Genomic DNA, 26,809 nt, shown 5'->3' with positions numbered 1-26,809 from the left:
AAAAAAAAAAAAAAGAGAGAGAGCAACCAACCAACCTTGAGCCAGTGGCAAACTGGAACCTTACCGCTTGAGGAATCTACTGCCACCTGGTGGTGAGAAGGAATGACTTACTTAAGCCCTTTTTTGGAGGGGTGTGTTTCAGAGATTTTGTTTTCTGGTTTGGAACTAAGGGAAGCTGTCTATTTTAGATTCTTTCCTATGGTTTGTGTCTTACAAGTCAGTTACTGTATTCAGCTTTTTTTTTTTTTTTTTTTTAGAGGTGAACCAATAGCGTTAATCAGGGGTTAGGGCCAGATAGTAAATATTTTAGGCTGTGTGGCCACAATAAAATTTATCATGTAAACATTTTTTGGTTTTTTTTGTTTTCCTAATTCTTTGAAAAAATGTAAAATCGCTCTTAACGCATGGCCTGAATAAAAACAGGGTGAGGGCTACATTTGGCCCAAAGACCATGGTTTGCTGAGCCCTGTTGGTGTGATTGTGTAGTTTATTTGTTTTGGTAGCTTCTGTATGATACTTTGTCCAGAATAAGTAAATCTTACCTGTTACCTGATGTAGTAGTCTCATTTTTGAAAAGAAAGAATATTTAGAGGTTGGATATTTAACTTGTTCCAGTTTTGACTTTTATTTTGTCTTCCTTTATTCTGGATGTTTAATACTACCAGTTGAGATAGAAATAGGAGAAGTGAACAAGAAAATACTGTACTATAATGGCATCAGACTGACTTTGAATACCTGCTTTGTCATGATATGGATAAGTTATTTAAATCTTAATTTACTTATCTGGAAAGTAGAAATTGTTGCAAAGGTTAAATGAGATAATATAAGTAAAACTCTTAGAAAAGGGCCTGGCATATATACTAAGAATTCATTTAAAATTGCTGTGATTAAATAGAACTGTTGATTTAAATATCTATAAATTTTTTCTGGAGTTTTGCTGCATCTCAGGAAAGGGTTTTTTGTTGTTGTTGTTTTAATTTTTATTTGTCCAAGCTCAATCCTTTTTAGGTATATTCTGGATTTAAGGATTTTGCTTACTGAATAATGAGGCCAAACTTAAACCATTACTACCCTTTTAAGTACTTATTTATTAATGTACTTTACTCATAGAAAGTCATTAAGTGTATTGTGGGGGTGGGGAACCCAAGCATTAAAATTGTTTAATGCAAAGTAGGCTTTTTGTATGTGATGAGAAGCCCTTATATGATGTTTTATCAATTTACTTACCGATTTCTCTGATAAGTTAAATGCCAGAAAATTACCCAAGTATTGTTTCCATTTCCTGGAAAGTCCTTTGGTGAGGTAGTTATCTATTAAATTGACGTGAAATGAAGCCTTTAGTCTGATGTTAATAATTAAAGCCATTTTTATTAGATACAGAATATATTATAATAGGAAATACTGTAATGATTCAGTATTTTTTAAAAAAATTATTTGTAAATACTTAGCTTTTGGTCGTAGAGATATATGCGTGTGTGTGTATGTATGTATATTTGTTGTTGTTATGTGCCGTTGAGTCGGACCCGACTCATAGTAACCCCTCCTTGGGTTTCCGAGGCAGTATCACTACGGAAGTAGATTGCCCCATCTTCCTTCCAAGGAGTGCCTGGTGGGTTTGAACCGCCAGCCTTCTGGTTAGCAGTCAAGTGTCTTAGCCACTATGCTACCAGAGCTCCTATGTATGTATATAGTATGTATATATCTATGCATTTTCATTTACTCTGCTTGCTGTCAGAAATAGGATGGTAGAATGCCTTTCCTGCCTAGGTATTTCAGTGTCTATCTGCTTATCTTTTTCATAGTGATTTAAGAGAAACTAATCTTCATTTTCAAACATTATTTATTATAAATGCAATATACATAATTTTTAGTGGGTTAAACTGCTTTGGGCTTTTATTGGGTCTTACATTGATAGTTTGAAAACTGTTTTCCTTGTCCTTGCTTGATCACTTTTAATTATCTGTTAATACTAGGGCTATAGATAGAATAACGAGAAATTAGAAAGACTAAAGTTAGTTTCTCCTTACTGCATTTGTAGCAGAAAGGTTTGAAGGAAGTTGAAATTTGTGACCAGTTGTAGGTTTTTAATTGCTTTGGTGAAAAAAAATTTTTTTATTGTGATGTGGGTGAAAATTTACAGAGCAAATTCACTTTCCATACAGCAGTTCACATACACTTTGTTTCATGACATTGACCACAATTTACCACAATGCACCAGGTCCCCTCCCACTTCCTCCTGATAGTTACCTCTTCCCTGTGTCCATCCCTCCATGTACTCCTGCCCCCTGAGCTGTCTCCCTGTGCATAAGCAGCCCTTCTTTCTCCCGTGATTGTTCTCTCCAAGAATTGTATCTGCCTCAGGTAAATGTTCAACTCATATGCCTGTATTTTGTTTGGCTTGAAACCACAGGTGTGGGTTCAGTTCCAGACCAGAAGGGCAGCTAGGGGCCATAGTCACAGTGGCTCCCCAGGCTCCATCAGACCAGCAAACCTGGTCCATCCCCCCTTTTTTTAATTCTCCAAATGATTTTGAGTTTTGTTTAGGTGGAAAAATTTTTGTGCTTACGTTTTTGGCTTGTTTTCTTGGGGTTATGACGAGAAATGAAAAACGTAGATTTTAAGGGCCTAAAAGGTTTTGATGAACTCTGGTGGCACAGTGATTAAAGCATTCTGCTGCTAACCAGGAGGTCAGTGGTTCAAATCTACCAGCTGTTCCACGGGAGAAATATGAGGCAGGCAGTCTGCTTCTGTAAAGATTTATAGCTCTGCTTCTGTAAAGATTTACAGCATTAGGAACCCTATGGGGCAGTTGAGTTGGAATTGACTAGATGGCAGTGGGTTTGGTTTGGTTTTAGGAAGGGATTGGATTGGGTGGATAGGGAAACTAGATTCCATATAAGTGTGTTAGAATGTGAAACCTTCATTACTTTTTTCTCTCATGTAAATAACTGAAGGCTAAAGCCACTCCTCAGAAGGAAGACTGGGCAATCCACTTCCATCGTGATACTGCCTTGGCAACCCAAGGAGGGATCCCTATGAGCTGGGGCCGACTCGATGGCATATAACGACAACAAAGTTATAATAGAAATGCATTGTTAAAATAAGTAACGTTACAATGGAAGTATTAAAAACTAAATAATTGAAACTTTAGAATGACAGAGTTTTATACTTTTTAGTATTTCAGATGTTTTTATAATTGCATATTTTAAGTCTTGGGGTTGGAGGGAATGAGGGAGGAAACCAATTAGGGAAACTAGACGAAAGAAGATTTTCAAAAAAGTTTGCAAAGAAGAGCCTAGTGACATGAGAGATGGGTGGATAAGGGAGGTGTACCCAGAACCCTGGAGAAAATTAAGATCAATGGCAGGCCTCAATGAAATAAAGGCAACCAAAAGAGCAGATAGAAATCAAAACAGCAGTGTGTTCTGGGAGAATAGGGCCCCGGTACCTTAACACTGAAGCTGCACTGTATTTGATGTTCATGATTAGAGATTTAGTGAAATTATTTGAGGAAAGAGATAGTGTAGTAAAGAAAATTGCACTTCAGGGATTATTTAAGATTTTATGATCTGAATTTAATGTAGGATAACGTGGATAGAAGGAAATTGAACATAACTGAACTAAGAAAGCTGCTGATGGCAATAGAGAACCTTGTATATGAAGAAGGAAGGGAAGTTGCCATATTGGAAAGATGTCTGGTTCTGAGATAGAAATTGGCAAAAATATTTATAGGAAACATGTCTTTTTAATTACAAATGAGTCCCTGAGTATTGTAGAAGAACCCTTTCCCTTCCCCCACCACAGCCTTATTTCGTTAATTCTTGAACTCAGTTAAATATAATTTGTAAAACTAATGTATTCACAGTGCCTTACACACTGAATATGCTTCATATGTGTGTAATATTGAATTTACTTTTGGTCCTCCAGTTGGGTATTTAACCATCCTAAATCTTAGCATTTTTGATGTTTTGTCACATGAATTAATTTACCCTTAGTTCTTGGAGGGAGAAAACCTGTTCAGTTAAAACAGACCAAGTTTAAATTTTCACTCCCTTAATCCTTGAATTCAATTTTGTTACTTACGATTATCTAGTGTAGACTTTGCTTTTAGGCTACAGGGAATAGTTTTAAGATTTTAATGACATTTATTTTGTTGATTTTTCTAAGCCTTTCATTAATTTTGCTTTTGTTGGCTGCCTTTCTGCTTGCTTGTCTTACTTAGTCTGCTTTGTGTTATTTGTAATTGGAGAGGATGGCTTAACTTCTTGCTATTGGATAGCTTTACAAGTTATTTTGGGGAAGGGGTATTAGTGGGGCAATGAAAATGCATTTGTTTAAGGTCAGACTATATTACATCAGGTGAAACATTACTAAATTTTGAATTCTGGAGCTATTGATGCCTCTTTTATAAATTATTGTTGCAGAATATTTATTTGTGGGAATAAGATTGGTTGAACAGTCATGTATTAAACACATGCATAGCTAGTTCTGTGCACTGTGCAGGCAAGGTCTCTAACAGAGGTAATGCTCTAGTGGACAATGGACAAACTAATTACCACCCTGTTTAATGTATTACCATAATGTGGGAAACATAAAGAGCTTGGGTAGCATAGGGGTTAAAGCATTTGGCTGCTAACCAAAGGGTTGACAGTTCAAACCCACCAGCTGCTCTGCAGGAGAAAGATGAGGCAGTCTGTTTCCATAAAGATTTATAGCCTTGGAATCCCTGTGGGGCAGTTCTACTCTGTCCTAAAGGGTTGTTATTAGTCCGAATCAACTCGATGGCAGTGGGTTTGGTTGTTTTCTTTTCTTTTTTTTTTGGGGGGTGGAAAACATAGGGTACTCTTTGTGCATTTAACGGAGTGACTCTCCTAGATTTAGAGGCTCAGAGAATGTTGTCTATAGTAAAACTTTTATCAAATTATAATGGTGGCAGTTATGCTTACCTCTGAAGCCTCTGAAGAGGAGGGAGGAAGCTCATCTGGTAAGTAGGACTAGAGAATTCGTCCCTAGTAGACCTTGGGAAGGTCCCTGGGTGGCACACACAAATGCGTTCTACTATCTAAAGGTTGGAGCTCTGGTAGCATAGTGCCTAAGGCACTTGACTGCTAACCAGAATGCTGGCGGTTCAAACCCACCAGCCACTCCTCGGAAGGAAGGTTGGGCAATCCTACTTCCGTAGTGATACTGCCTCGGAAACCCAAGGAGGGGTCGCTGTGAGTCGGGGCCGACTCGACGGCATATAACAACGACGACAACATCTAAAGGTTGGCGGCACCATGCAAGAAAGGTCTTGGGATCTGGTTTTGTGAAGATTACAGTCAGGGAAACTCTATGCAACATAATTCTACCCTGTGGCACATGGAACTGACTTATGACGTTGGGTTTGTTTGTTTTTGGTTTAGCAGGTCTTGACCCAAAGTACCTCTGCTTTAGCTTCCTATGTTTTTACCATGAAACATTCTTCAGGTTCTTACAGGAAGCTGGTTTATCCTATTCCTATAAAGACACGGGTTATGTTTGGGCTTTGTGGTAATTGGGTGAAAGGAACATTTTCTTCCATGTTGTTGTTGTTGTTGTGTGCCGTCGAGTCAGACCTGACTCATAGCAACCCCTCCTTGAGGTTCCGAGGCAGTATCACTATGGAAGTAGATTGCCCCATTTTGGAAGTAGATTGCCCCATTTTCCTTCCGAGGAGTGGCTGGTGGGTTTGAACCGCCAGCCTTCTGGTTAGCAGTCAAGTGCCTTAGCCACTATGCTACCAGAGCTCCCTTTTCTTCCATAAGAAAACTTTTTCTCCTTTCCTAACTTCCTTCACGCATTTTTAGTTTCCATTAGTGGCTGACTATCTTCAGTCTCTTCCGTAGTGATATTACCTCGGAAACCCAAGGAGGGTTTGCTATGAGTCCGACTCCACAGCACATAACAACAACATCATCTTTGGTCTTTCAAAACTCTTTTTTAAAATTGCTGAACAAGGAAGTACGTTTCCAAATCTGTTTGATAGGCAGGGTTTCTTTCTTCTTCATATCAGGTATCCAGTTCTGTGCATAATTAGGAGATTTCTTTTCCCTACCAGTTTTTAAAAATCTAATGGAGCTCTGGTGGCATAGTGCTTAAGGCATTTGACTGTTAATCAGGAGGCTAGAGGTTCAAACTTGCCAGCCACTCTTCAGAAGGAGGACTGGGCAATCTACTTCTGTAGAGAATACTACATTGGAAACCCAAGGAGGGGTCGCTGTGAGTTGAAGTCACCTCATTAGCAGTGAGTTTGGTTTTTGAGTTAATGTCTGGTAGTTGGTTGTTTTACAATGAATGAATACATACTCTGTGTAATTATTTAACACTGGAAATAAAATAGACTTAAATGTAGGCTTTTATGTTTACTTCTGGTTTGATTTTCACACTTGTTATTGTAAAGTAAATATTTATTTTAGAAAATGGTATAATGATATGATATAATTTGATAGACAATAAGGAAATAAATCTTGATGAAAATAAGATCTTTTAGGTAAAACTTGACCTTAGGTTGAAATTTAGCATATACTCAGGGTTATATTTTCCTTAGGATAGATATCCTAAGGCCTTAGGATAGATAGGAGTTTCTAATTGGTACAGATGGTCGACTTATTCAGCTGTTAACCAAAAGGTTGACAGTTTGAGTACACCCAGAGATTCCTCTTTGGAAGAAAGGCCTGGTGATTTACTTCAAAAAAAAAAAAAAAGTTGAAAATCCTTTGTTTCACAGAAGCTGGTTTTAATTGGGATAAGGTGTCACTAAGTTTTAGATATTTTGGTACAATGATTCTTAAGCTTTAATTTACATAAGAATCACCTTGAGGCTTATTAAAAGTAATGAATTTGTAGCCCTGCAAAACTCAGGTGACACCAGTGCTGCTGGTTGAGGACTACACCCTGAGAACCACTGTTTAATCCTTTTACAGTGACTAGATATATAAGTGATTAAACAAAAGATTATGTATAGATTTTTATATATACGTTCCTCACTTGCTGGCATGATTACGTTCCAAAGAACAGGTCGTTATGTGAAAATGGAGGATGACTACATCATTATATAACTGCCAAACTACTAAGAATCATGGCCTAGCCACGTTGACAAATAACCTGAACCATCACAGCCAGAGTTACTCTCACCTCATACCTTGGCATTCATTACTGCCAGCCATGTGCCATCAATATTCAAAATAGTCAAGTAGTAGATTTTTTACTGTTGTAAATATGAAATGTTGGATAACGAGATAGTGAGGACGTGTGTTTTACATATATCTAAAACCAAAAATTCACTGCCATTGAGTTAATTCCGACTCAGAGTGACCCCGTTAGGTTTCCGAGGCAGTAAATGTTTATGGAAGTAGATTGCCCCATCTTCCTTCCACGGATAAGCTGATGGGTTTGAACCACCAGCCTTCTTGTTAGCAGTCAGATGCATTAGGCACTATTCCACCAGAGCTCCTTGTGTGTGTATGTGTCTGTGTGTGTATGTGTGTGTGTACATATATATATATGTATGTATATCGATTTACCTTAGAGATACGCTAGTGGTTAAGGGAACAAACAGTAATAGCAGCATGCTTAGAGACTAACAAGAGTTGTTGCTATCCTTAGAACTGGAAGGGTGAAGGGAAGAAATGATTTAACTGGAGTAGAGGAGTGGCTCCCTGGCTGGAGGTGTTCTAGAGATGGGTCACTTAAGCTAGGAAGGGAGTACAGGAAGAAAGACCTCTCTTTTCTTTCATCCTTTATTTAATATCTGTCGAATATCTCATGGCCAAATCCTATGAGAAGCCAGTTTTATGGTGTAGCCCATGGAGACAGCCTACCAAGAGTGAGGTGAAGGAACAGCATGTGGAGACTAGCACAACAACAAATCTGTGATTTTATAGGTTTTATTGTGTAAGAATAAGCCAAATTTACGAGAAGTGACTGGATATAAAGAGAAATATTCAGTGATGTCGTTATCTGCCATTGAGTCGGACCCGACTCATAGCGACCCTTGCTTGGGTTTCCGAGGCAGTATCACTGCAGAAGTAGATTGCCCAACCTTCCTTCCGAGGAGTGGCTGATGGATTTGAACCACCAGCCTTCTGGTTAGCAGTTAAGTGCCTTAGGTACTACGCTACCAGAGCTCCTTATATTCAGTGATAGCACTGTTAAAAATCATGGCTAAAGTTTGTGAAATAGAGTGTTATGTACTGAATTAAGTCCCCCCAAAATATGTGTTGTAAATCTAACCTCTGTGCCTGTGGTTATAATGCTGTTTGGGAATGGGTTGGCTGTGTTATGATGAGGCAGGATTAATGTAGGATGTATTTTCAATCAATCTCTTTTGAGATGTAAAAGACACTGAACAAGTGAGCAGAGGAGAGATGGGGTAAGATACATACCAAGTACATGGAGATCTCTAAGGAACCAGGAAGCAGAAGCTGAAGAGACAAGGACCTTCTTCCAGAACCAAAAGAGAAAGCCTTCCCCTACACCTGGCTCCCTGAATTCAGACTTCTAGCCACCTAAGCTGTGAGAGGGATACATCACTGTTTGCTAGAGCCACCCATTTGTGCTATTTCTGCTCTGCAGCACTAGATAATTAAGACACACGGGAAACAGAAAATAATTCTGTGATCAGCATTGTATTCAGCACAGTCCAACATGGTTACTGTCTTAGCTTCCTTGGACTGTGGTAAGCCACAAAGTGGGTGGTTTAAAACCACAGAAACATATTGTCATAGTTCTGGAGGCTGTGTCCAAATGCAGGGTGTTGGCAGGGTCATGCTCTCTTAGAAGGCTCCAGAGGAAGATCCTCCCTTGTCTTTCCAGCTTCTGGTGGCCCTGTCTGGTGGAATTGGTCTTTCTCCAGTCCTCAGCGTGAATTTTTCTGTTTTCTTTCATAAAACATCACTCACAACGAATTAGGACCTACCTTACTCTTCTAGTATGATCTCCTCAACTTAACTGATAATATCTTCCAAGAAAACCCTATTTCCAAACAAGTTTACCTTCACAAGTACACATTCACATTACAAGGAATTAGGACTTGAACATCTTTTTAGGGGACAAAATTCAATCAATAATAGTTACTGTAGGGATTTTTTTTTTTTTAGAATATTTTTATTGTAATTAATTTTAATTATTGCCTGGATAGTGTTCTGCATACATGTTTTCCAGACAGCTGAACTTAAAACTCTTAAGTATGCACAATTTTATTCACCTCTTTCGAATGGACTTTTTCCTAAAGTGTATCGAATTTCCTAATTTCATTAACTAGAACAGTGATCTCAAACTCCAATATACATCACAATCACTTAGGAGGGTATAGGGTTTATAATTAACTTTACCTAAAGAATTTTGGTCTTTGGTTCCTGAGAGAGAATGTCCAAAACTGGAAAAATGTCCCCAGTAATAGAAGTGCCTTTGTTATCTAGGAGGGATTAGACCTGGCAGTTTATGCTTATGAGGTAACTCTTGGGTAGCGCCTGGCCAGGTCAGAAAGAACTACCATTTGGTATCACCTCCACCTCAGGGGACACATGGGAGTGCCAGAAGTTGAGTTCAGCCGCCAGCCACATGGGGCAACGATTTGATCAATTGGCCTATGTAATAAGTTCTCAAAAATGGCTCTGGACATGGAAACACTGTGGACTTCCTGGTTGGTGATAAATGTTGATGTAAAGGGGAGGATTGTTGTTATTAGTTGCCGTGTGGAGTTGATTCACACTCATGGCAAGCCTACTTGTGCAGAGTAGAACTGTTTCATAAGAGTTTTCAAGCCTGTGATCTGCAGAAGCAGATTGTCATGCTTCCGGGTGAGTTCAAACCACCAGTCTTTCAGTTAGTAGTCCAGCGCTTAACTGTTTGCACCACCCACTGTCTCCCATGGGAGGATAATGCATCCCTTTTTGGGATGCAGAAACTGTACATTGGGAATTCCCTCAGGCCTTGCCCGTGCATCTCTTCATTTTGTATCCTTTCTGCTGTAATAAAACTGTATTTATAAGCATAGAGCTTTTCTGAGCTCTGTGAGTTCGGTGAATTATCAAACCTGAAGGGGTAGTGAGAAACCCTTGATTTTGTAGCCACAGGTCAGAAGTGAAGCTGTCATGGGTACCCCCAGCCTTGTGACTGGCATTAAGGATGTTGGGCAGACTTAGCCCTTTTAAGTCTAAAAGACACACTGGCATACTGGAGGACTGCTCTTTTAATTTGTGAGGTCTCTCCTAGTTCTGGTGGATGCTGTTGTTAGGTGCCTTTTAGTCAGTTCTGACACATAGCAACCCTATGTGCAAAAGAAGGAAACACTGCCTGGTCCTACTCCATCCTCATAATCATTACTATATTTGAACCCATTGTTGCAGCCACTGTATTGTGTAAGTCAATCCATCTCATTGAGGGTCTTCTTTTTGTCTGATCCTCTACTTTTCCAAGCATGATGTCCTTCTCCTTCTCCTTCTTCTCCTCCAGGGACTAGTCCCTCCTCAATAGTGTAACCAAAGTACAAGAGATGAAGTCCTGCATCCTCGCTTCTAAGGAGCATTCTAGCTGTACTTCTTCTAAGACAGATTTGTTTGTTCTTCTAGAAGTCCATGGTATACTCAGTATTCTTCATCAAATAATAATCAATTAATTAATTAATAATTCAAAGGCATCAGTTCTTCTTCAGTCTTTATTCATTGTCCAGCTCTCTCACGCATGCATATAAGGTGTTTGAAAATACCATGGCTTGGGTCAGGCACACTTTAGTCTATAAAGTGACTTTATATAAAGCACTATTACCCAATGCAGTACATCATTTAATTTCTTGACTGGTTTTGATTATGTATCCAAGTAAATTGAAATCCTGAAAACTTCAGTCTTTTCTCTGTTGATCATGGTGTTGCTTACTGGTCCAGTTGTGAGGATTTGCTTTCTTTATGTTGGAGTATAATCCATACTGAAGGCTGTAGTCTTTGATCTTCATCAGTAAGTGCTTCAAGTCTTCTTTATTAGAGCAAGAAAGGTTGTGTCATCTGCTTATTGCATGTTGTTAAAGAGTCTTCCTCCAGCCCTGATGCCGTTGTTCTTCATGTAGTCCAGTTTTTTTTTTTATTATTATTTGCTTTGTTTACAGATTGAATACAAATGGAAAGGTGAAAGGCACAACGATGACACATCTTTCCTGATTTTAAACCACATAGATTCCTCTTGTTCTGTTCAAATGACTGCCTCTTGTTCTATGTACAGGTTCTGCATGAGCACAATTTAGTGTTTTGGAATTCCCATTTTTCATAGCGTTATCCTTAATTGTTATAATCCATATGATCAGATGCCTTTGCATTATCGATAAAACACAGGTAAACTTCTTTCTGGTATTCTCTCCTTCAGCCAGAATCCATCTGACATCAGCAATGATATCCCTCATTCCATGTCCTCTTCTGAATGTGGCTTGAATTTGTGGCAGTTTCCTGTATAACTTTTTAAATTATTTCTAGCAAAATTTTACTTGTGTGTGATATTGATGATTATTGTTGTTGTTCTGTGCTGTTGAGTCAGACCTGACTCATAGCGACCCCTCCTTGGGTTTCTGAGGCAGTATCACTACGGAAGTAGATTGCCCAGCCTTCCTTCCGAGGAGTGGCTGGTGGGTTTGAACCATCAGCCTTCTGGTTAGCAGTGAAGTGCCTTAGGCATTGTGCTACCAGAGCTCCCGATATTGATGATAGTGTTCAATAATTTACATATTCTGTTGGGTTGCCTTTTTTTGGACTGAGCAGAAATAATGGATCTTTTCCACTTGGCCGGCCAAGTAGCTGTCTTCCAAATTTCTTGGCATAACTGAGTGAACCCTTCCAGTGTTACATCCATTTGTTGAAATATCTCAGTGGGTATTGTGCCAGTTCCTGGAGCCTTGTTTTTTGCTAGTGCCTTCTTCATTCATTATTGTTGGTTCTTGGTCATATACTGCCTCTGGAAATGGTTGAATCTCAAGGCTTAAATTTTTACTTCGATCCTTTCAGCTTGAGAAATACTGAGCACATTCTTCCTTTTGGTTATCTAACTTCAGGTCTGTATATTTCATTATAATATTTTGTATTCTTGAGTTGCCCTTTAAAATCATCATCATTTCTTTCACTTTAGTAACTCTATATTCAAAAGAAAGTTTGAGAGTCTATTCTGACATCCATTTTACTCTCTTTTTTTTTTTTTCCTTCCTTTCCCATCTTTGTAATAAGCTTTTGCTTTCTTCATATATTGTTTCCTTAATGTCTTCTCACAACTTGTCTGGTCTTTGGTCATTGTTCAGTGTGTCATATTTATTCTTGAGATAGTCTTTAAGTTCCAATGGGATATATCAAGGTCATATTTTGGCTTACGGACTTGTTTTCATTTTCATCAACTTAAAAATTTTTATATGAGCAGTTGATGATCTGTTCCACAGTTGGCCCTGGCCTTGTTTTTGCCTGATGATATTGAGCTTCTCCATCATCGCTTTGCACAGATGTAGTTGACTTGATTCATATGTGTTCATCTGGCAAGGTCCAAGTATATAGTTGCTATTTATGTTGTTGAAAAGGTATTTGCAAGGACTAAGTCATTGATCTTGAAAATTTTAGTGATCTCCAGCACCATTTCTGTCACTAAAGCCAGATTTTCTAGCTACCAATCCTTTGTTTTTCCAACTTTTGCATTCTGTTCACTAGTAATTATCAGTGCATCTTGATTGTATGTCTGATCAATGAGAGTTGGTAAAAAAAAAAGAAAAATCTTCTATTTTTTTATCTTTGGCTTTAGTGGTTGGTGTAGAAATTTAAATAATAGTTGTATTAACTTGTCTTCCATTTATATTTATGGATATAATTCTGTCATTGACAGCAATGTGGTTCAGGATAGATATTGAAATGTTCTTTGTAACTATGAATGACGCTATTCCTCTTCATTTTCTCATTCCAGGCATAGTAGACCATATAGTTGTCTGATTCAAAATGGCCAATACCAGTCCATTTCAGCTAACTAATGCCTAAGATAATGATTTTTATGCATTGTATTTCACTTTTTCCTTACAACTTCAGTTTTCCTAAATTCATACTTTGTACATTCCACATTCTGATTATTAATTGATGTTCATAGCTGTTTCTTCTCATTTTGAGTTATGTCCCACCAGCAGATGGAGGTCCCAAAAGCTTTACTCCATAAATATCATTAAGGTTGACTCTACTTTTAGGAGCCAGTTCTTCCCCAGTCATGTTTGGAGTGCCTTCCATCCTGAAGGGCTTATCTTCTTGCAGATCACATGGTGTTACATGCTATTCACAAAGTTTACAGTAGTCAGTATTTTCAGAAGTAGACTGCCTTGTTCCTCTTTCCTAACCTGTCTTAGTCTGAAGGCTCCGCTGAAATCTGTCCACCAAGGGTGACCTTGCTGGTATTTGAAATATCAGTGCGATAGCTTCCACCATCACAGCAACATGCAAGCTACTACAGTACAACAAACTGACAAAACAAGTGGTGGGCTCCAGTCAATAGGGTCAGAGAAAGAAGTACTGCTAATGAGTAGTTGGTGTTAGAAGAGAAACAGAGCAGAATAGAATTGAATTGGGTTGACTTGATGGATCTGATTCAAAGTGCTTGTTAAACAGATGTCTGGCTCTGCTTCCTGAGTTTCTCATTTAGTAGGACTGGTATAGGACCTGAGGAGATGTTGATATTATTGGTATAGATACCACACTAGTACAGGGAACTGCTAGTACTATAGTATCCAGACCCCAAAACCAAACCCACTGCTGTTGAGTTAATTCTTGCTGACAGCAACCCTATAGGACAGAATAGAACTGCCTCAAAGGCTGTAATCTTTATGGTGACAAGCTGCCATATCTTCCACATCTTTCTCCTGCAGAGTGGCTGGGTTTGAACTGCTGACTTTGCTTCACAGCCAAGTGCTTTAACCAGTGTGCAACCAGGACTCCTGAACTAGCGTATACTCTGCTTAATTTAACTTCATGACTCAGGGTCATTTAATCTACTAAGATATATTTGGCTCCTGAAGTATAGAGGGTTTATTCTTCCATAATGGTTCCAGGCTTTTGGGCTTTTTTAAAATCTGTATTTCTTTTTACTGTCTGGCTTTTATTGCTGTCATTCATTGTGCCACTAGTAAATCTTGTCTCACTGTAATTTTCTTGTATTAAGCTGTTGTGGCTGCGGTGGTGATGGGCTCAAGCATAGCAATTATTGTGAGGATGGCACAGGACAGGGCAGTGTTGTGTTCTGTTGCTCATGGGGTCGCTATGAGTTAGAGCCTACTTGAAGGCACCTACTTGAACAGTAAAGCTGCTGTAGGATGAGATTACATAAAATGACTGAATTTTAGTTTAGCTAAGTAAAGTAAACTGCATTAGTTTTGCAAAGATACCCATATGACTGTTAAATTTTACTTCCTGTTTTGTGTGTGTGTGTGTGTGTGTGTGTGTGCAAGATTTCTGAGGCTGCTATACAAGTGACCTTTAGTATAGTGTTAATTTTAAGTTGTGTTTTATTTGTCTCCTTTGATGAGTAGCTCTTCTACTTAACACTGGAGCCTTATCTCTGATACCTATATGCATGGGCCTGTAGTAGAAATAAACATCACAGGGCTCTCTGGTGGTTTTAGTAGCTCAACACCTTAAGAGAAAGTCCACAAAAGATTATTCTACACTAAATTCTTGATATAGTGCTTCAGCTAACCTGTTATATTAAGTATGTGTTTTTACTTTTCCCCAAGTTTTACAGTTTTAAAATAAAACTATTATACATATGAGAACAGATAAACAAATAACTCATATGCATGTTTTTATTTTTTTAAAAAAAGTTGGGTGTAGGTATGTAATTTTTTTTTCCCCCACAAGTAACTAACAGTATGTAACATTAGCACAGAGAAGGGTAACAGTGAGTTTTGTGTTTTTCAATAGTGAATATTGGGTTATTTCTGTATGGGTTTGCAAGAAAGCTTACATTGCAGATCTCTTGAAATTTTCTGTTTGGACAATAAAGGAAAAGTAATTAGATACTTTCCAGTTGTTACTTAACCCTTTTCAAACAATGAGGAAAATACTGTTCCTCATGTGCCTATTAACAGGTATCTTCAACTTTTTCTGCTTACAATACTTTTCAAGATTCTGGGTTTGCTTTCAGTGTAGGTTTGTGTGTACCTACTGCCTTGACTTTAACTTGTGTATGTACCTGCTAAGTCATTTTTCCTGCTGTGACTGTTAAAATCCTGCTGTTGCTACCTCATGAAGAAAATTGTTGCTTAAAACCTTACTTTCTGCTAGGCTTTTTAATAACATCATCAGTATTATATTTCTGGTTTGCTTATTAAAGGAGCTCTGGTAGCATAGTGCCTAAGGCACTTCACTGCTAACCAGAAGGCTGGCGGTTCAAACCCACCAGCCACTCCTCAGAAGGAAGGTTGGGCCATCTACTATCACAGTGATACTGCCTCGGAAACCCAAGGAGGGGTCGCTATGAGTCGGATCCGACTTGACGGCAGTGGGTTTTGCTTAGTAAATTATGTAGTACTTTTACATTATTTCATTTGATCTTCATTATATTTCCTATGAAATAATAAAAGGGGTTTACCAAAGTTTAGAGAGCTGCTTAAATTTGATACTGGACCATATTAATCCAAAAGTCCATGCTTTTACCCTGTCATAGATGTTCCATTTTAGTTTTGTTTGTTGCCTTGGACAAGTTGCTTAATGTTACTGTCTTCATCCAGACCACCTTCATAAAGTTATTGTCAGGGTTAATTTGAATATGTATAAATTGCTTAGAACAGTGCCTGGCGTATAGCAGCAAGCTACAATTAATGTGAAGATTCTGATAGTTACTATATCACATTACTTTTCATTTCTCCTTTAAAAATTGCCATAAAAAATTTATTCCTCAGATTTTCAGGTAACTTAAAAAAAATTATTAAGATTTTGGGTGAAGGTCCAAAAATCCTTTTCCGTACAGCTGTTCTTACACATTTTGTTTCATGACATTGACTGTAGTCTTTACAGTGTATCAGCTTTCTTTTCACTTCCTCCCTGTAGTTACCTCTTCTCCTTCCTTCTTCACTGTACATTCCTGCCCCCTAAGCTATCTTCCTGGACATATACTGCTCTTTTCCTCTCCCATGCTTAATAGTTCTAAGGAGTGTATCTGTCTGGTGTAAATGTTATATATGCCTGTCTCTTGTTTGCCTGGGGGCCATGGGAATGAGTTCAGTTCCAGGCTGAAGGGGCAACTAGGGGCCATGGTCTCAGGGTTTCACCAGGCTGTATCAGACCAATAAGCCTGATCTTTTTTTATGATTTTACATTTTGTTCCACATTGTTCTCCCAATCTATCCAGGATCTCTTGCACTGAATCCTTTTGGAGTGGTTGACAGTGGTAGCCGGGCACCATCTAGTTCTTCTGGTTTCATGGTCATATAGGCTGAGATTTGCATGGTCCACTAGTCCCTTGGACTAATTATTTCCATGCATCTTTGGTTTTCTTCATTCTTCTTTGCTCAGGATGAGAGACCAGTTGTTGTGTCTAGATGGTTTAGGCAATTTTTTTTTTTTTTTTAATTGTGATTTGGGTGAAAGTTTACAGAGCAAATACACTTCCATATAGCAGTTCACATACACTTTGTCTCATGACACTGACTACAATTTACCACAATGCAACAGCTCCCCTCCCAGTTCCTCCTGATAATTACTTCTTCCCTGTGTCCATCCCTCCATGCACTCCTGCCCCCTGAGCTGTCTCCCTGTGCATAAACAGCCCTCCTTTCTTCCATGATAGTTCTCTCCAAGGACTGTATCTACCTCAGGTAAATGTTCAACTCATGTGCCTGTCTTTTTGGCTGGAAGCCACAGGAGTGGTTTCAGTTCCAGACCTGAAGGGCAGCTAGGGGCCATAGTCTCAGTGGTTCCACTGGGCTCTATCAGACTAGCAAAACTTTTGATAAAGTAAAATTTCACCATTAAAAAAAAAATTATTTTCTGAGTTCATCATATTGGATAATGTATCTCTCAAAGAAGCTCTGGTAGCATAGTGCCTAAAGCATTTGACTGCTAACCAGAAGGCTGGTGGTTAAAACAGTAACCACTCCTCAGAAGGAAAGTTGGGCAATCTACTTCTGTAGTGATACGGCCTCGGAAACCCAGGGAAGGATCACTATGAGTCAGGTCTGACTTGATGGCACATAACGACAACAAGAACAATGTCTCTCTCTTTTTTGCTATCATTTCTATTTGTTTAAATTTTTATTTTTTGTGAAAATGTGAAATAACTTCTTGGGAAGACTGTTGAAGCTATTATTTATAGTTTTCAATACACTGAAATAAAAATGGATGTCTTTTCTCTGAGGTTAAAACATTTTAAAAAACCAAACTCACTGCCGTGAAATTGGATCTGACTCGTACCAACCCCCACACTCCCTGGGTTTCTGAGGTGGTATCACTACGTAAGTAGATTGTCCAACCTTCCTTCCGAGGAGTGGCTGGTGGGTTTGAACTGCCAGCCTTCTGGTTAGCACTCAGATGCCTTGGGCACTACTCCACCATAGTTCCCAAAACATTTTAGTGCATATTTTATTAATGAATTTAAAAGAGATATTGTGTATTTGATGGCATATTTGGGGTTTTATAAGGATTAAAATAATATGGCCATTTGAAATTATTATTGGCTTGGGTATATGTATGTGGAGGAAAGAAAAATGTAGGAATTTTATAATATCTATAGAATTTGTAAAATACCACTCTATCAACATTAACTCAAAGAAGGAAGTTAAACCGTTGGATAAAACAGCGTATTGCCATCTTTATTGGAAACATTATATACTTCCTTGGCATTGGCTGTGTGTAAATAGATATTTTTAAAATAAGTAATTTTCTAAAACTGCCTTATGTGTTTTTCCCTCCCAGCAGGGCATTCTTAGCAGGGTTACAGAATCTGTTAAGAATATTGTACCTGGATGGCTACAGAGATATTTCAATAAGAATGAAGATGTATGCAACTGCTCAACAGATACAAATGAAGTGCCACATTGGCCAGAAAATAGAGAAGATGAACATCTTGTATATGCTGATGAGGAGAGCTCTAATGTAAATGATGGGAGGATCACTCCTGAGCCAACAGTCAGTAATACAGAAGGTAAATAGAATATGAATATTACGTTATGAATGATAGGATTTCATGTTCTAATTTAAATATGTTACATGTTGTTGTTATGTACCGTTGAGTTGGACCCGACTTAGCGACCCCTCCTTGGGTTTCCAAGGCAGTATCACTATGGAAGTAGATTGCCCAACTTTCCTTCCGAGGAGTGGCTGGTGGGTTTGAACTGCCATTCTTCTGGTTAGCAGTCAGGTGCCTTAGGCACTATGCTACCAGAGCTCCTAAATATGTTACATGGCTGTGTTAAATCTAGTCAGATAGTACATAAACCACACAGGAGAGAATTCAAATTACAGATGTTTTTTGTTTGTCTCCTTTTGGTTTTTCATTTTTTAAGGTGGGCAGTTAATGTGCATACTCTAGTGTCAGACTTTAGGCTTGGATTTTTATACCACTGATTGATTACTAGTCACATGGCTTTGGGCAAGGTGATTGATCTGTTTTCTCTTCTGTACTCTCCTAAGTTGTTTTGAAAGGAGTAAATGTGAAGCCCTTACTAGAGATCCTAGCACTAGGTGAGCACTCTATAAATGTTAACTGTTACAAAGAAACTCTGTGATAATATCTCCCACAGTACATGGATTTGAGTATGGTTGGCTTTGTCCTCTGCAGCAAGCATATCTGGGTTATTTAATCAATCTTGCAAGTAAGTGGCATTTTAAAGAATTTAACATTTTGAACACATTTATAGTATTTTAGTGGAATTTATGTTATTAAATTTAGTGTAACCGGCGGATATAGTATATTTGGGAATATTACTCTATAGTTTCATTGTGGATGTGCATGTGCGTGCACAGGCGTGTGTGTGTACACATCTGTACATAGATGACAGGGACTTGTTTAGTGTTAGCTCACATTGTGCCCTTCATTGGGTCTGGTTTTGGGGGTTAGGGAACCCCCTGTAAGTACAAAAACTGGCATTGCTGCTAGCCGCATACCTTTATATATAATTACATCATACTGGATTTCTTTTTCCTTTGTAATTTCTGCGTATACTTGATTCAGCTGATGTCTGCCAGTAGCTAGACAGTTGTCTTAGGTAGAGCTGATGCAGGGGTGAGAGAATTGGATAAGTAAAAAAGCATTTAAAAAAAAAAAACACAGCACACTGCAAAGTAAGAGAATACTTCATATCCTAAGAAACATTTCAGCCTATGTATATGTGAATCCTAACTGCAGAGAAATTGAACTATATAGTGTTCAATGCCAATATAAACAGCAGGCTTATAATCTTCAACCAGGAGCTTTCTTAACTTAAATGGTTGTGATAGGAAATTCTTATATAAAAAGCAATTTAAATGCTCTGTTAATTTTTTTAAATGGAGCTTTTCATGAATAGTGATGTTTAAAACAATTCTTCATTGCCGTTCTTGGTGCATGTTGCTTTTTGTATAAAAGCACTTCAAAAATAAATAGTCCAGATTGTTTTGTGTTGCATAAAAACTTAATATTTTTTAAAGACAACCCTTTGGACAGAAAATTACAGAGTAGCAAATACAGTTAAGCACCATGTTTAAAGTATGTTGTGACATAGTTACTGGGGATGAGACAGGGTGTTACTCTAGTAATGCAGGAAATCATTAAGCATTAGGGAATTACTAACATATACCTATTAGTAGAGGAAATGATCTTAACCATTTTTCTCTTTTTAGTAGTTTCTAAATAAGCACTAAAATCTAAAATCCACACCTCTTGATTTCTATTTAGAGGGTTTTTTTTTTTCCTTAATAAACTACCCAAATCATGTTTAGAAACATTAGAAATATTTCCATTAAAATCAGGAATAAGATGGAAGCCCATCAGTACCACCTCTGGAAATTAAAAATGTAATCAGAGAAGAGGACATGTGTATATGTGTGTGTGTCTGTGCATGTGTGTGTGTAGGAGCTCTCGTAGAGAAGTGCCTAAGGCACTTGACTGCTAACTAGAAGGCTGATGGTTCAAACCCATCAGCCACTCCTCGGAAGGAAGATGGGGCAATCTACTTCTGTAGTGATACTGCCTCGGAAACCCAAGGAGGGGACGCTATGAGTAGGGTCCAACTTGATGGCACATAACAGCAATGTATATATATATTTTCCTAGGTCCTGGGAACAAGGAGGTAAAATGATCCTTGCTTGCAGATAATACCCGATAAACTTAAGAAAATCAATAGGCTTTTGAACACTTAGAATAAAAGAATTTGAGAACTTTATTTCAAAATTACTATTATAAAACCAAATAACTTTTATTTATTCAGTATTCAGTTAGAAAATATCAAGGAAGAAAGAATATAATTTATAATAGCAAAGAATTAAAACACAGAAATACACTTAAGAATGTGACGCTCTATAAAATTCTTAAAATTCTTTTAAGTTCTTTTGGGGAATATAAAATATCTGAACAAAAGAGAAAGGTAGGTAGGAAAACAGTATTGAGAACAATATCAGTTGTTCATTTTAAATCTTAAGTTCAGGATGATCTCAGTTAAAATAAATAATCTTAGCAGGTCTTTTAGGAACTTAACATTTGAAAACAGGTCCTTTAAAGTCTTAGTCTACTAAGCATAGTATCTTGGCCACCTTAGGTGCAAATTAAAAATATATATATATGTAATTTAGTTTTTTGTTATTGTTGAAAATATACACAGCAGAACATACACCAGTTCAACAGTTTCTACGTGTACAATTCAGTGGCATTGATTACAAGTTGTGCAACAGTTCTCACCCTCCTTTTCTGAGCTGTGTTTCCTACATTAGTATAAACTAAATGCCCCCTAAGTTTCCTTCATTATCCTCAGCACTGCTTTTTTCCCTTAGCATTTCTTGCTCTGTAGAATCTCTGTTCTTATTTCAGCTCCATACCTACTGCCATTGAGTTGATTCCAACTCATAGTGACCCCTCCTTGGGTTTCCGAGACAGTTATCACTATGGAAGTAGATCGCTCCATCTTCCTTCCGAGGAGTGGCTGGTGGGTTTGAACCGCCAGCCTTCTGGTTAGCAGTCAAGTGCCTTAGGAACTATGCTACAAATAGGACAGAGTAAAACTGCCCCGTAGGGTTTCTGAACCTATAAATTTTTTTTTTTTTTTTTTTTAATTAGGATTTGGGTGAAGATTTACAGAGTAAATTCACTTTTCATACAGCAGTTCACATATACTTTGTCTCATGTCATTGACCAAAATTTACAATGCAGCAGCTCCCCTCCCACTTCCTCCCCATAGTTACCTCCTCCCAGTGTCCATCCCTTCATACTCTTCTGCACCCTGAGCTATCTCCTTGTGCATAAGCAGCCCTTCCTTCTCCCATGATTGTTCTCTCCAGGGTGAACCTATAAATTTTTATGGAAGCAGATTGCTTCAATCTTCTGAGTTGCAGTTGTCAGTTTGATCGCATATGTTGTTGTTGTTATGTGCCGTCGAGTCGGCCCCGACTCATAGCGACCACTCCTTGGGTTTCCGAGGCAGTATCACTACGGAAGTAGGATTGCCCCATCTTCCTTCCGAGGAGTGGCTGGTGGGTTTGAACTGCCAGCCTTCTGATTAGCAGTCCAGCGCCTTAGGCACTATGCTACCAGAGCTCCCTGATCGCATATAGGTATATCTTAAAAGAGCACAATGCTCAAGACAGTCTTTACTAGTTAAGTTATATATTGTTTGATTTTTAGATGACCTCAGGACATTTTTGGCTTCAGGTTTAAAAATAATCTCAGGGCAATAGATTTGAGGGTTCTTCCAACCCCCTTGGGTCTATAAAGTCTCGAGTCCATGAGAATTTTAAATTCTGTGTTTTATTTTCCCTCTGTTTATGAGGATTCTTATAGAATCATTGGTCAAAATGTTCAGTAATGGTAACTGGGCACCATTCTGTTCTTCTGGCAAAGGAAGAGTCGGTTGTTCATGGAGGCTTAGTAAACCTCTTCCTGTTACTGACTCTCTTTCCCCTCATTACTCCGGGTGAATGAACACCAGTTTTTGTGCCATGGATGGCTGCTCGTAAGCTTTTAAGACCCCAGGCACAATAAATGAACTAGGAGATAGAACAGAAGTGCTAAACACATTATGAGACCAGTTACTGAGATATCCCATGAACCATGACCCTAAACCTCCAAACCAAGGTACCAGATCCCATGAGATGTTCAGTTGTACATGAGTAGCCTCAGCAGATACTCTTGTTTTTTTTCTGTCATTGTTGTAAATGTATCTATCACACAACTTTTGCCATTTCAGCTTTTTACAGGTATACAACTTACTGACAGCAGTTACATTAACTGGCTGTGCTACTCTACCTCTAATCAGTGGTAGTTTTCCATTACCATAAACTGAAATGAAGTACTCCGTAAGCAGTAACTTTGGGTTCAATTTCTGTTGAGTACTTTCTTTTCCCCCTGACTATAGGTCACATTTTTCTTTTTCCTTGTTTATTTAATGATTTTTTTTTTCCCCCTAAATATTGGTATTTTGAATAATACATCTAGAGACTCTAGATTCTTGTTTTCTTCCTCTGGAGACTGTTCATTCTTGTTTCAGCAAGAAGTTCTGTTACCAAATGATCATTTTGAACTTTCATAGACTTAATTTTATGCTTTGTCAGAGTATGTTTGTTGAAAGTCCAAGATGTTCCTACACCCCTCTAATGTGGTAAGACTTAGCCTCCAAACTCTTGTCTTCTTTGAATAGGTCTATAGTAGGTCTTGCTCTAGACCGTGGTCCTTACTACCAAAGGAAAGCTTTTTTGATACCTCAGCTGAATGCTGGGGATTTTAAAGAGATGTTAATGAGCTCTCTAAATTTTGGCATCACTGAACTTCATTATCCTCAGCACTGCTTTTTCCCTTGGCATTTCTTGCTCTGTAGAATCTCTGTTCTTATTTCAGCTCCATACCTACTGCCATTGAGTCGATTCCAACTCACAGCAGCCCTGTAGGACAGAGTAAAACTGCCCTATAGGGCTTCTGAGCCTATGAATCTTTATGAAAGCAAATTACCATATCTTTCTTCTACAGGGTGGCTGGTAGGTACAAACTACTGACGTTTTGGTTCACAGCCAAATGCTTTAACCACTGCACCACCAGAGCTCCTTTCAGGTCCATACCAAAACCAAACCAAACTTACTGCCATCCAGTCAGATCTGACTCATAGCAACCTCTCCTTGGGTTTCCGAGGCAGTATCACTGCAGGAAGTAGATTGCCCAATCTTCCTTCTGAGGAATGGCTGGTCGGTTTGAACCACCAGTCTTCTGGTTAACAGTCAAATGTCTTAGGGATTACGCCACCAGAGCTCCTTTCAGGTCCACAGCAGCTGCTATTTGCTAAACTTTATGTGATCTTGCTCTGCGTGTGTATATATAGCTGGTCTGCTAACTGACACTTCCATATGGACTTCTGAGCACCCCTCTCTGCATAGATCCTTACTTTCCATTGCTCTGAATTCTAATTTCTACTCACTGTTTTTGTTGCGCTTCACCTCTTTGTACCCAGGTTTGAAATTTGCTCCCAGGCAGAGAGTTATGTCATGGGGCTTACCTTGTAAGTTCTCCTGTGCTGGTCCCATTGTCTAGAAACAGTTGCTTCATATATTTTGTCTGGTTTTATTGTTTGTAGTCTGTTCCCACTTGCTCCATCCTACCTGGAAGCCTCTTTTGGCAACTTGATAATTCCAAAGTTCTTAAAAAAATATACCTGGACATGACTAGAGAACAGCCTTAGTGGCGAGTGTTTAAGTGCTTTAGCTGCTAACTGCTAACTGAAAAGTCAGTGGTTTGAACCCATCAGCCACTTTGTGGAAACAAGATGTGGTAGTCTGCTTCCATAAAGATTACAGCCTTGAAAACCTTGTGAGGCATTTCTACCCTGTAGGGTTGTTCACTGTGCGTCACAATCAGCTAGATGGCAGTGAATTTTTTGATTTATGAATAGAGAAGTTCTGGAAAAGAGGAATAAAGGGAGCAGGGTGGAGTAACTAACAGGCATTAAATCTCTTTAAAGGGTATAGTACAGAAGATACATCATTAAAAAGGAGAAAAAGTGTTTTGAAATTTAATATGTGGTATGGGTAGCTACTCATGTCAAAGAAAGAATGACTTTCAAAAAACTTACTTTTGGATATAAACTGGCTAACCATTTAGAAGACAATGAAAGTGAATCCCTCCTACATCATAACTGATTACACATGAAGTCAAGATATAAACATACTGAAATAAAAGCAAGAATATCTCTCCCAAAAAAGAAATCAGTGAAAATTTTTTTGGTCCTGGAATGGTAAAAGCCTTTGCAAGCAAGATAGAAGTTTTGTTATATGTTATTTTCTATATCACAAAAGATATCAAAAACTTCAATGGGTCACCAACTGGGAAAATTAATCTTAGTAGTAAGCAATTACATCAATAAGTGGTTAACAGAAGACATGTAATTGACCAATGGATATAAGAAAAGATGCTCAATATCTTAAAAAATACATATAATATTTGACATTAGATTGATCAGGAAAAGTTAATACCCATTGTTAGAAACTTTGAGGAAATTACATGTCTTTTGCTATTTATGGGACTTTTGGATTACATTTTAATGATATCTGTCATGAATAAAGGTGAGCATGTACTCTTGTACTCTGATCCAATATGATAGAACATTTGCATATTTCATCTTTATCCCATTGGTACTGAGAATACTTGGGACAGCATAGGCTAGTTTTCAGGCCCAACTTTAGACTTAATGAATCATTTTTTGTGGGTGGTTTTATATTTGTTTTAACAGTTTCTCTTCATAATTCTCATACGTACTAAAAGTTGGAAAGCCATGGATTTATCTGAAAGAATATTCTTTTTTTTTTTTTTTTAATTATTTTTATTTGGGTGAAGATTTACAGAGCAAATTCACTTTCTGTACAGCAGTTCACATATACTTTGTCTCATGTCATTGACCACAGTTTACCACAATGCAACAGCTCCCCTCCCACTTCTTCCCCATAGTTACCTCTTTCCAGTGACCATCCCTCCATACTCTCCTGCACCCTGAGCTGTCTCCCTGTGCATAAGCAGCCCTTCCTTCTCCCATGATTGTTCTCTCTAGGGCCTGTGTCTACTTGAGGTAAATGTTTAACTCACATGCCTGTACATTGTTTGGCTGGCAACCACAGGTGTGGGTTCAATTCCAGACCTGAGGGCAGCTAGGGGCCATAGTCTCAGTGGTTCTACCAGGCTCTATTGGACCAGCAAACCTGGTCCTCACCTTCTCTCTCTTTTTTTTTTTCCCTCCAAATGATTTTGAATTTTGTTCCACATTGTTCTCCCTCTCTATCCAGGATCTCCTACATCCCTTCCAAGTGGATGACAGTGGTAGCTGGGCACCATCTAGTTCTTCTGGTCTCATAGTTGTATAGGTTGCAGATCGGATGGTGTACCAGTCACTAGGACTGATTGTTTCCATTAATTTTGTGAAAGAATATTCTTAAAAGTATGCAAATGTAACCACATATGTTTGATCTTCAACAAGATGGATTGACACAGTGGCTTCAGCAGTGAGTCAAATATAGCAATGATTGTGAGGATCACTGAGTTGGAACCAACTTCATGGCGCTTAACAACTACAATGTGTTAGAGTATTGGGAAAATGATTACATAAATAATTACAGGAAATTTGTATGATGGTGTAATGGAATACAATTACAATGTAGTCTTTAAAAGCAGTGCTCTGTATGTAGAGACAAAATTAAATTGTAAGTGAAATAAAAAATCACATAATGGTGTAATGGAATACAATTACAATGTGGTCTTTAAAAGCAGTGCTCTATATGTAGAGACAAAATTAAATTGTAAGTGAAATAAAAAATCACATAACCTTACAAACCATGGTTATATGTTTAAGAAAAATGTCTATGTATGGATACAAAATATGTAGAAAGATACAGATGTCACAATTGTGGTTGCTTCTGGAGGAACAGCCTTTTGTTTATGTTTCATATGACTTTAAATTTCATTTTTTATGAGTAGTTGTTCTAATAGTACCAATTCAAGGAAAATCGAGAACTATGACATTTTAGAAATTGTGTGTAATCACTGAAATATATTTTAGCCTTAGATTAAGTATATTAATCTCAGTTGACACCTTTTTTGCCTGAAGAATATCTTAAATTGGTTTTACCATAGGGAAGCCTTAGTGACTTGAATTGAAGCTATATTTCTTATACAGTGTGTTTTCTTAGAGATCATTTTGTTGTGATGGTGTATAGCTTTTTCTAAGTTTTTTATTTGTAATATTAATGCTTTTCTTTTAAGAACCCTCGACAGCTAGTACTACTTCAAATTATCCAGATGTATTAACAAGGCCTTCTCTTCATCGGAGCCATCTGAATTTTTCCATGTTGGAATCTCCTGCATTACACTGTCAGCCATCCACCTCCTCAGCATTCCCAATTGGCAGTTCTGGATTTTCCCTTGTAAAGGAAATTAAAGATTCTACCTCTCAGCATGATGATGATAACATCTCAACTACCAGTGGTTTTTCTTCAAGAGCTTCTGATAAAGGTATTCTTGGCATTTGTAGTAAATAATTTTGATAGTAAAATTAAATGTCACAGAATGAATTTTTTTCTAAGTTCTAATTTTTCATTTTTTATTTCTGTAAATCTAGGGCCTTGTAATTGGTGCTGTT

The 26,809-nt window shown here is 38.1% G+C and overlaps 1 protein-coding gene across 1 annotated transcript in view; it reads left to right on the top strand.

The window, feature by feature from the left end:
* Positions 1–26,809, top strand: part of NUP153 (nucleoporin 153) — a 104,062-nt gene that overhangs the window by 4,142 nt on the left and 73,111 nt on the right. The window contains exons 2-3 of the mRNA XM_042782374.1: positions 17,928–18,156; positions 26,434–26,682. Of these exons, the coding sequence (XP_042638308.1) occupies positions 17,928–18,156; positions 26,434–26,682 (478 nt within the window). The remainder of the gene's footprint in view (positions 1–17,927; positions 18,157–26,433; positions 26,683–26,809) is intronic.

The sequence above is a fragment of the Orycteropus afer genome, unplaced genomic scaffold (assembly GCF_000298275.1).
Source record: "Orycteropus afer afer isolate SDZICR_OR568_19922 unplaced genomic scaffold, OryAfe1.0 scaffold00012, whole genome shotgun sequence".
Classification (NCBI taxonomy): domain Eukaryota; kingdom Metazoa; phylum Chordata; class Mammalia; order Tubulidentata; family Orycteropodidae; genus Orycteropus; species Orycteropus afer.
This window is presented reverse-complemented; position numbering and strand designations above follow the sequence as displayed.